This window comes from Corvus moneduloides, chromosome 21, assembly GCF_009650955.1.
Source record: "Corvus moneduloides isolate bCorMon1 chromosome 21, bCorMon1.pri, whole genome shotgun sequence".
NCBI lineage: Eukaryota > Metazoa > Chordata > Aves > Passeriformes > Corvidae > Corvus > Corvus moneduloides.
Genome location: NC_045496.1, coordinates 6,528,248 through 6,538,923, shown reverse-complemented (window position 1 = coordinate 6,538,923; position 10,676 = coordinate 6,528,248). Strand labels below are relative to the sequence as shown.

Sequence of the window (10,676 nt, the reverse complement as noted above, 5' to 3'; positions counted from 1 at the left end):
CTGTTTTCCCAGTTCACTTTGTGTCACTCAGGAAAGAAATGCTCTGATGTGGCTGCTTTGGTCACTAACGCCCAAAGTCTGAGGTTTTAAACAAAGTAACACAAACACATTCGTGATTATTTTTCACTTTAATTGTCTGATTCTAAGTAACATTTTCAGACACAGCATCAATCTAAGTACCTTACACAAAGCCCAGCATCCGGCAGCTTTCCAGAGGAACCTTCCAGAGATGGTTAAAATGCTTTAAAATATTTTACATTTTTCATATTGCTACAAAACAATGACAACTGGCCGAGTATTTTTTTAACCTACATTCTTTTAGCAGGAGAGAAACAGTGGGAGGTGGATCACATTCTTGATTCTTTCAGGACCTGTTTGACTACAACAACAAATAGTTTTATAACGTGACAGGTACAAATATAAAATTTCACATATGCCAACTTTAAAAAAATTCTGGATTTTTCCTCAATATCTGCAGTACCTTGCTTCTGTAATAAATATTAAAAACCATCTTTACATTACAGAAAATGTTAAATAAGTTATTTACCAAAAGGTGTCTTTTTTTGTCCTTTTTTTTTTTTGGTCAAAGGCTGATTCCATTAAAAGAGCTGAACAAACATTTTTTACATCAATAAATAGTAAGGCAGCACAAAGCAAACAACACTCACAAAACCAGTCTCTGTTAGCAGAACTTTCTCCTTCAGATAATCCTTTTTTTGCTGGTGTAGAAAGGTGATTTTTGATTCTCAGCTGGTGGAACCTGGTTAGAAAAGCAGTAATTATTATTATTGTGCAGTACCTCAGTGCTCCCAATTTGTCTCTACCCCATCCTGCTGCACAAGGATGTGCAAAGAGGAGCTCCTGTGTTCATCAGATCTTCAAATTAAAGTGGTAAGACTTCCGTAAGCAGAAAGATTGTTTTATGTCATAACTTTCTAGCTCAGATAGGATAAGAACAGCACAGCAGCTGCAGAGGGAAGTGTTGATGCTGATGGGATTGAAGGAGAAGGGATTCATGGAAAAGATTAGAGGAAAATTTAAGGAGGGGCTGGGAATTGTACAATTATTCAGAGTGGATGAGTGTGAGGAGAAGGATGGGATTTCAGAGTCAGGGAATGTATTGCATCCTTCTGGGAGTAAAGTCTGAACCTTCTGGGAGAAATAAATCTGAGCAGTGATTACTTAAATACTCAGTGATTGAACACCCTGCACCAGCAGAGAGATGGTTCCAAAAGCTTCTCCTGTTGGGTCTATGGTTAAAAAATAAAAGCACCACCAGTGAGTGACTAACACAGGCTCCAGCTTTAAATAAGGGCGTCTGTGTGAAATTGTGTACCAGGCAGGTTATCAGGCTGTGATCTCCTGGAAATGAACTGCTGGAAGATGATGACAGACATGAATATTAATCTAGGGAGAGCATCAGGAAGGAGAGGGTTTAGCTGTTTATGTGGTCAGTCATAAAACTTAATTCAGCCATCAAACACAGCAGGCTATTTATCACACTAAACTGCTGTCACCCAGACTTGATTAGGTAGCAAACCCTAAAGCAAATCAGACTAATTCTGCAAAATACTCCTGACACAGCACTGTGTATTTTTGACTAGCATAGACCAAGGAATTCAGTACAAGCAAAAATTTTACTTACTTCCAGATTTCCTCTAGCCTTCTTCAAAACATCATGTGTTAAAACCACTGGAAAGAAAGAGGAGATTAAAAAGAATACTGCAAGTCTTTCTAAATTCCCTGGATTTGTCTTATGACCAAATATGAAATAATGTCTGAGCAGGAGGCTTCCCTCAGGACTGTAGGTCCAAAGCAGTGCCACCCCTGGAATGTCATTTGCAGCTCCTGGCCTGTGTTCCAAAATCTGCTTTTCAAACCTAAGCATCTTGGAAGTGTTTCTGAAGTTCTATTGCCACGTGAAGCAGGCAAAGCTCAGCACTGCATGTACCACCCCAGATATGCACAGCCCCTGCCACCCTCACTGCCAGCTTCCCTCCATCTAAGTAACACAGGAAGATTTTCTGTTCATTTTAAGGGGAGATGGTGCATGGTCTAACTCCAGTTTGATCCTTTACGTATCCTGCTTGGGCTGGGGAGGGCAGTTAGGAGCGGGAGAAGAGGACAGATGGCAAAAGAAATCAGCCACATCCTCCAGCAGTTCAAGGACAAAGCAACCTTTCTGTGCCATGGGGAAATCAAAAACCAGGGGCCTGCTCTGAAGGGTTCTAGGTTTTCTCCATGCATCCAGCCCAGCCTGTCTCTCTGGGGCCAGCAGGAGACCTGTGAATGGAGGAAGGGGTGTTTCCAAACAAAAGTGGTATTTAGAAATGTCAGGTTAAATATGTGAGGCTCTAATCGGTGTCAGCTCTGTAACTGCTAAAATGCACCACTCACAAGCACCAATTTGATATTCTGGTCTCAAAAATAAACAATTTAGCCATAATAAAGATTTTTCATTACAACAATAAGAAGCCAACAACTCCAAGGGTAGAGCTGTCATGAGATAATTACACCCTTGGCAGATTACTGCAATTTGGCACTGCATTGTTTCATGCTCAGAGGTTCAGACAAGGTTTATAAGCAATGAGCTCTCTCACCAGAGAGAGCACACAGAAGACTCTGAGCCACAAGAATGTTCCAGTCTCTGCCTCTAAATATATTTAGGAATGTTCAGCTAAATAACAGAGAGAACCTGAATATCCTCGGTGGAGCAGGCAGGTAACAGGATGTGTGCAGAATGAAGGCAGGCAAGGTCACCTACCACAGTGCTTTTCCTTTCTTTCTAGCAGAAGGAGAAGGGGAAAAAATCTCAAAACCAAGTGTAAGCATCCTGATAAAATCCAGCAGCTTCAGGTGATCCCCCAGTTTTGCTGGATGCTTGGCCAGGAATTTGTGTACAGATGCAAATTAGAAACATTTCTGAAATTTCTGCTCTTTTAAGACAAAGGCAACTTGACATCCGTAATTCCCATAATCAATGAAACTTAGAGAAAATCACATCCAGGTCTTTTTGTGTGGCAGAGTGCTCTCTGCTCCTAAGAGCTCTGCTAGTAAATTCATTTCACTTGGAAAACTAGATTTTTCTAAATCAAAAACACTAAATTCAGCCCGTGAAGAGAATTTTGGAAGCTGTGCCACTGCTGGCACAGCTGCTGCTCTCCAGGCAGATATTTCAGTTTCTCAGCACCTCATTCAGAGGGAGTTGAATGCCATGAAAAAAAGTGAGCAAATTTAGGGGAACAGGCGCTGTTTGCTTTTGGGAAGTGTGGGTGGGTGGGTGGGGTGGCTCAGGGATAACATTTTGGCAATAAGGGTAAAAATCTCTGTTGATTTATACCCAGCCTAGCTCTGAAATTACCCAGTGGGTCTGAGATGACACTGGAACTGGACAAAGCAGACCAATGAATCTACCCCAGGGATATTATTTGGAAAGACGTAATAGAACAGCTTTGATTTTTACATGACAACCCCAAACGGAGCTTTTTGGCTTTACAACCTGAACAAAACATAATTTATGATTTAATACAAGTAATATGTACACATATAATATAGCAATTTTGAAAGAAATTACCAAACACCAGCCCATAAATGCCTGAAACAACAAAAATCTGCAGGATATATCAGAAGATATATGGGCCTTAGATATAAAAATTACAGGCTATGGAGCAAAATAACATTTATCACTCTACATTGCATTTAACTGACTTGAGTAACATATAATATTATGGATATTTTTATAACTTTGTATGGTGTGGAAAAATTTCCAGTCTAGATTAATTACTGATAACACAAGTGCCACTCCAGCAAAGACTAATGAGCCATTCAGTCCCACCACTTCAGAGAAGGTAGGAATGGATTTTTTGAAAAAATTTTTTTACAGAAGAAAATTAACTCCTCCTCCCACAATACACATATTGCTGTAGCATGGAGGTAGAGGAGAATTCCATCCAGATCTCTTCTGGTGAGTGATTGAAGTCTAAAGCAGCAGAGATGGATCTCTTCAAACAGACACCTGGCTTAACACAGCTACAATACTCCTTATGTCCCACTTGTTTTCGTGTTTCCAGATAATTCTCTAGACCTGGGCCACTAAGGGTAAAATATAATTAGGGCACAGCATGCCCTAATTTTTCTTAAAAAAATTACTCATAGCAAGCTTTTGTTTCCCTTGTTCTGAGGTTGTTCTCCTGCACTTCTTAGTTTGGTGCAGAGCACTGACAGAACTCCTTTCCAGGCAGCACCTCAGAAAATGTAGAAGCCTAATTCCACATTTATTAAGACTGAGGCAAAACCACAATTTTGACAATGTCAAAAACTTTGGCTGAAAATGTTTACAGCAAACAGTAACTCTGCCTCTGTCCAGAACTGTTGTAAAACAGAAAAAAAAGAGTATCCAAAATGGAATAACCCAAGTAGGAATTAGTGGCAGCTGCATGGATTGATACATTATCAGTGGTTTGTGTAAAACCATGAACAGCTCCCCATGATATTCTCTACAGCCCTTTGTACTTTGGGCAACTTCTATCCACTGGAATGAGGCTCCATCAGTTCAGCACAGCCTGAGCTTGTTTGTCACAGCTGGAGCACACAAGGCAACACCAAATTTAAAGGTAGCCACAGTCTACGAAAACAAAATCAGAATCATTATTAAAGCACACACTCACACTGGTCAATGATAACTTTCTCCATGTTTTCCTTCAGCTGGTTTGTGGAGTGCAGGCGTTTCACCGTGCTGTGCAACTTCTTTTCTTGCTCAGACAGTTTCTTACGTAACCTAAATATTTCTGCTTTCATTCCTTCGTCCTAAATTGGGAGAAGAAAGTAAGATATTAAACTACTAGCTAAAACTATTTTCCACGTTGGGAATTGCTCAATACTTTTGTACAAGTACCCTCAAGCTTCCTTGGAGTACCAACAACTTAAAGGAGTGAAGGACCACCACTGAGTCCTGTCCTTCCTTCTTCACATCCCCCATGACACGAGATTCTATGATACAACCACAACTCTTAGCTGGATTTTAGTGCAAGTAATTTTTCTATTAGACTGAGGAAAGTCTATTAGACTGGTGCCTGGTTTTGCTTCTCAACTAGAAAAGATAAGGAAGGCCAGTGCCACAGGATCAGTGTCCTGTCTGCCAGGTTCAGAATTCCAGCTTTCTCTTTGTGTTCTATTAATGGCTGATGCTGCCTTTACCAAAGGGCTAAAAGGCCCTGGGACAGTTTAACTGCAAAATTATTTGACAGTATCATTATTAAGGTTCAGTTTTCACCACCAATCCAAACAAAGTTCTGGTCAGTGAATCTACCCCAGGGATTCTACAGCAGTACTGCGAGAAGCCCTGGTACATCAGCCAGTGTCACTTGTACAGATTTAAGCTTGGACATTTTTTCCTTGTTGGGCCACTTGTTAAGTAATAAAACTTCTGGAATTTGCCCCCACTATTTATCTCTGCAGAAAAACTGATTACTCACAACTCCTGTGGGGCTGCAGAGAAGGCACTGAATACTCAGCATATTTTAGAACCCAAACTTCAATAGAGAGATTCTTTCATATTCTGCATTTAAGACATCAGGAGCAATCTAATATCCTTAAGATCCAGGGAGGTTGAATAAGAAACACTAGAAAAGATTCTATTAGTCTCAAATTAGAAGCATCCTGGGAATTCAGATCCCCACACACATTAAGATCAGACTTTCAGAAGTGACTGATCCAAATCAAGGTTCAGATCAGTGTGACAGGAAAGCAGGAGATGAATCCTCCACATCCTGAAAGCCCTGTGTGGGTGAAATATGTTCAGTCACTGCAATCCAGGCCAACACAGAGCTGTCTGTATGGATTACACACTTGAGGATAAAAATGGAAGTATACACTCTTGCCAAGACATCCCAAATCTGGAGCTGAAACATCAGTGAATGTATCAGACAGCAAACTTCACTCCCACTGCTTTTGTGATTTTATATATTTAAGGATACTAAAAAATATCACCAAAAATGTTATGAAATTATATATAAAATGTTTGTTTTCCCAAAGTTTGAGGGGTTTTTTCAGGAATATCCTGCTTCCCTTAATAAACACATACAAAAACCTCAGTGAAATCACTTTAGATTTATTTTAAAGCCAAGGTTTGGAACAGTTTCATTGCTGAGTGGTGGTATTCTAATGGCAGAGGTATTTCATTCCTCATTTAGTTTACTTTTATTCATTTACATAGTGCAATCCTTGTTAGTTAAAGTGTTATAAAACTTGTCTTGGGGTTTTGTCACCCTTACAAAAGCTTCTTCTTTCACAGCTTTTGCATCAATGACGTAAAAGTAAAAGCTGAGATTACATCAACGTTGATGATGTTTCCCTTCTTACCAATACACACATAATCCAATTGAATTTGGTTCAATTAACAGGGACCCAGAGACTGGGGTCATGATTTTCCAAAGATTTTCCCAAATGACCCGTCTGTAATTGGCGCATCTTCTTTGAGACGTTCCCAGAGTCCAAAAAACCATCCCAAACCCCCAAACAAACCAACAAAGCCCAGATGAAGCCCAGCAGTACCTGAGTGCCCTGAGCAGTACCATGAGCAGCTTTCAGGGGAAGTGAAACTCTCCAGAGAAGCTTCAGTGAATGTGCAGCCTCTTCTAAAATCTGCTGTACCGTGTGAGTGTTTGTGGAAAAGCCATGCAGGGATGCCTGTTCTGGTACCTGTATCACAGGATTAGAGACATTTTATATTTAAAACATTATGAAAATGTAATATTAATTAATGGGTTTAATCCAGCTGGTGTGATTTCATATTTAAGATAATGTACACAGCCACTGTGTGCCAAAAACTAATTTGTTAGTTAACAAAGGCTGCTGAATTATGTATTATCTGGGAATTTCAGGGAGGGAGGGGATTTATCCTAATCAATAACCATGATTAACAATAGATTATATTTACTAGATTTGCTATGCCACATGGTAACAGCTGGCAACTCTCTTCTTTCTTCATTTGTATTTCGTGTCATGTTATTTGAAAGCCAATGATTACAGACATCAATTTAAGCAGTATTGGTGTTTCTTCCTTAGCAAACCCTTTAAACTGTTCCATTTAATAATAAAATAACTATCAAGATACACATAAAATGTTTTCCTCTGCTGACAGATAAGAAAACCAGATTGAAAGAATTGCATAAATGTGAAATAAAGGAGGGAAAGAATGTGAGGGGAGCAAATGAATTACCAAAGCAATGGTGCTACAGAAGGGGGAAGGGTAATGAAAGAAAAGCATTTGCAGTTCCTGCCCCATGCAGGATACAATCTGAATATTTATTTAGCATTGTTATCTAACCAGAATCCTCCTGTCACATAAAACATCCCATTTGCTAAGTAGTCTGAAACTTCAGTGATGTAAAGCTTGATAGGAAAGTGCAAATTGTGAAACTTACTGCTTTTATCTGTACACCAGGAAAACAAGTTAAAAACTTAGAGACATTACTTTTTCAGTCATTATCAGTATGTTAACTAGGTCATTGGGAAATGTATGATACTTCAGAGAGTCTTAAGTGTCATTCAGGCACAATTTGACTGTGTGAGCACACATGTGATACCACAAAAAGAATTGCAGAATTGTTGCAGACTTCTTGTACCTTCAATAGCTTCACTAATTATAACTGCAAAAATAAGTGGCATGAATTTATCCCTGCAGTTAAGACCTTCTGTTTTCTGAAGAGCAGCAAGCAGGGTTTTTTACAACATTTATATTATCATAAAATCATAGGTGTGAAAAGGACCTTCATTAGACACTTAGTTTCCTTTCCCTCTCCAAGGCAGGAAAGCATTACATGGAATTTTTTAAACATTGGCATAATCTATCCTTAAAATTGCCTCCAGCCAGTATCTCTGAGCACCCTCCATGCCAGTAGTTCATTATTTTTACCACTAGCTGCTGTTTTCCATGCCTGATCCAAGCCCTTCCGGTCAGGGTTTAAGTTTCTTAGTTCCTTATTAAATGCCACAGACGTGCACAGATTGTTCCTTCCTTCTAATTGAAGCTTGTGGGCAAATTTTTCTTTTCAAACCACCCCAAATATGCCATCATTAACTGTGTCCAAAAATTAATACTACATAAGAGAAAATTAGCAGAAGTAAACACTAACTAGGTCTCCTTATTCTAGACAAAAAGGACTGATGTTACTCAAGACAAAATAACATTTTATTGGTTTAAGCATCCTTAAGACTGCAACAAGAGGACCATGAGTTGCTAACACTGTCAGAGAATGAAGAAAGGATGATACTGTCTTCTAGGACTCAGTGTATTTGATCATTAATGAGATATTCGAGTTTCTGGACTGGCTTATGATATTGCTAAAATGTTCAACTGATAACCAGGAAGTGAAAAAATATAAAAAATCTTCCTTGAAATATGAATGTAATATGAAACAAGCCTCATCAGCATATATCAGTCTTTAATGTACAGTTATAACCTGGTGTTACTAAAAGGCTGAATTCAACTAAGTGGAGAACTTAATCAGCTCTGTATCACATTTAATTGTCTTACATTTCCTGGGTTTATCTCAAGCCTTCATTATATGAAAATCTTAATTATTTTTATCCTTAGGTTACTTTTACAAACCCCTCATTTAAACCCTCTCTGAAGCATTTTAGATTTTTACCTGGGGTTTTCTGCTGCTGCTTTTGTTTGGTTCTTTATCATTTCCAGCACAACACTGATTTCCACAGCAAAATCAAGCAGTTTTACCTAATTTCAAGCCAAAACTGAAAGTGAGATTGCTTAAACGACTAGAAAGAACTAACTCAGAATCACACTGAGTCCATCTAGATGATGACTGTGCCAAGCTTGAGGTGTCCTGAGTTATTCAGTCAATTCTTCCCTTTGCAACATTTTGTGCCCCTGGGTAAAATCCACCCTCCTTTACAGGATTTCAGCACTCACCTTTACTCCAGGCTCCTGCAGCTTGGTCCCAGTGACCTCCCTGAGAGCAATCTCCATGTGTGCCAGCACCTGCTGCCCCTCTGAGATCTGTTTCCTCAGGGCATCGTAGTCCTCGATGAGGCCCAGGACGTGCCGCCCGTTCCTGTCCGCCCACATCCGATGGCCGGGCACCAGGCGTGGGGTGCATGTCCTGCTGGAGCCTGAGGTGCTGCTGCACAGGGAGGCACTGTCCACATCATCCTTAGGGGCTGGCTGAGTACCTGGGACAGAAAAATTGGGTCATCTTTTTATCATCAAACAAACAAACAAATCAAAACAAAAAATTGATTTACACTCTTCTTCTCTTAAACAGCCAGTCTGGGTGTACCTGGTTTCCTCACTGTAATGCAGCATCCGTTCTGCTGCTTCTGCAGCTCACAAATATTTCTCCTGGCACCAGGGCAGTTACAGAGATTTTCTGCATATAAAAAGGGAGAAGGAAAGCTGTATTATTAGAGGTTTTCATGCCTTTTAAAAACAAACCCTCCCAGCTCTTCTGTTCCTCTTATTGCTGATGCTACACTTGGACTCTGGAAGCAGGGAAAACCAGCTAATTTTACCATGCCATGGATCTTCCAGTATTTACCTACTTTTATACTTGAGCACCTATCCAAAATCTAGGTATCTCCCAAAATCAAGCCATAGTTAAAAAATCTAAAATACATCCTGATGAACATATTTTAATTAACAAATGTAAGCTTCCCATTAACTCCACAAGAAGTAGGACATTTTCACAGCTGCACCAGACTAAAGATAATCTTTACATTCCTCCCCTTCAGAACTTCCAAATTCCCTAAGCACCTATGAGAAAAGCACATCTAAAAAATTCAGCTGCTGACATTCCAAGGAGTCTTTCTGGTCCATATGATTTTATCTGGATGTATGGAAAGCTGTTACTGTGCAGAGCACTTTAAGGAGGAAGATTCTTGTGCCCTCTGTATCCCATGTACATAAATATTGGAACAATAACCTAACCCTGGGTGTAAACATTACACTTTCCTTCATTTGCTAAAACAGCATCACTTAACAGTGATTGAAATAAAGGTAAAATATTCCTCAAGGGCAAAGAGGGGAGAACTGATTTATCCCAAGCCCATTCAGTGCACTTATTGATCATTCTTGAGTAATACACACTCACCCTTAGCAAACACTATAGAGCTCAGCAGTGAAAAAAGAACCTCCCAGGTAAGCAAAATTTATGACAATTTATTGCAGGCATCCTCCCATCCCAGAGACTCTGCAAATGCTTTGTTTGGATGCAAAGAAAGCACCAGCTGGAGGCTCTAGGACAGTGCAGTGTGCACTTCACACACCAGCTCTAACAGCAGAGGGATGCGAGGCCAGCTGATGTCGTTTAATGCTGTAAGAGCATCTTTAAAGAACGAGGCACAGGTTCTCCAGTACCCCAAAAGCACACAGAGCACAGTACCATCCACTCCTGCACAGTGCTGAGAGCCTGGCTTGAACAGACAGTTGTTATTAACAGCTGACACTGGTCCCACTTCTTCTCTCTTCCCTTTGGAAAGCTGTTCTTCTAATTTTTCATGCAAAGATTTGTTGGTGTCTATGCTCCTCTCCAGCTGCACTCGCAGGCTCTGGATTTCAGTCAACAGTTCATGTAAATCAAGTGGATTATTCTGATCTTTCCGGAATTCTTCTGAGGCATCACATCTGGGATCTGAGACAATTTCAAAAGAAACATTCA

The 10,676-nt window shown here is 39.9% G+C and overlaps 1 protein-coding gene across 3 annotated transcripts in view; it reads right to left on the bottom strand.

Annotated features, from left to right (window-relative positions):
• Positions 1 to 109: 109 nt before the first annotated feature.
• The window catches only part of CDK5RAP2 (CDK5 regulatory subunit associated protein 2), a 73,079-nt gene continuing 62,512 nt past the window's right edge, over positions 110 to 10,676 (bottom strand). For all 3 annotated transcript variants that reach the window (XM_032130826.1, XM_032130825.1, XM_032130827.1), the window contains 7 exons: positions 10,401 to 10,649; positions 9,300 to 9,389; positions 8,933 to 9,192; positions 6,553 to 6,699; positions 4,668 to 4,806; positions 1,646 to 1,692; positions 110 to 760 (listed from right to left, as the gene is read on the bottom strand). In XM_032130826.1, coding sequence (XP_031986717.1) covers positions 701 to 760; positions 1,646 to 1,692; positions 4,668 to 4,806; positions 6,553 to 6,699; positions 8,933 to 9,192; positions 9,300 to 9,389; positions 10,401 to 10,649 — 992 coding nt within the window. In that variant the 3' untranslated portion in view covers positions 110 to 700. The remainder of the gene's footprint in view (positions 761 to 1,645; positions 1,693 to 4,667; positions 4,807 to 6,552; positions 6,700 to 8,932; positions 9,193 to 9,299; positions 9,390 to 10,400; positions 10,650 to 10,676) is intronic.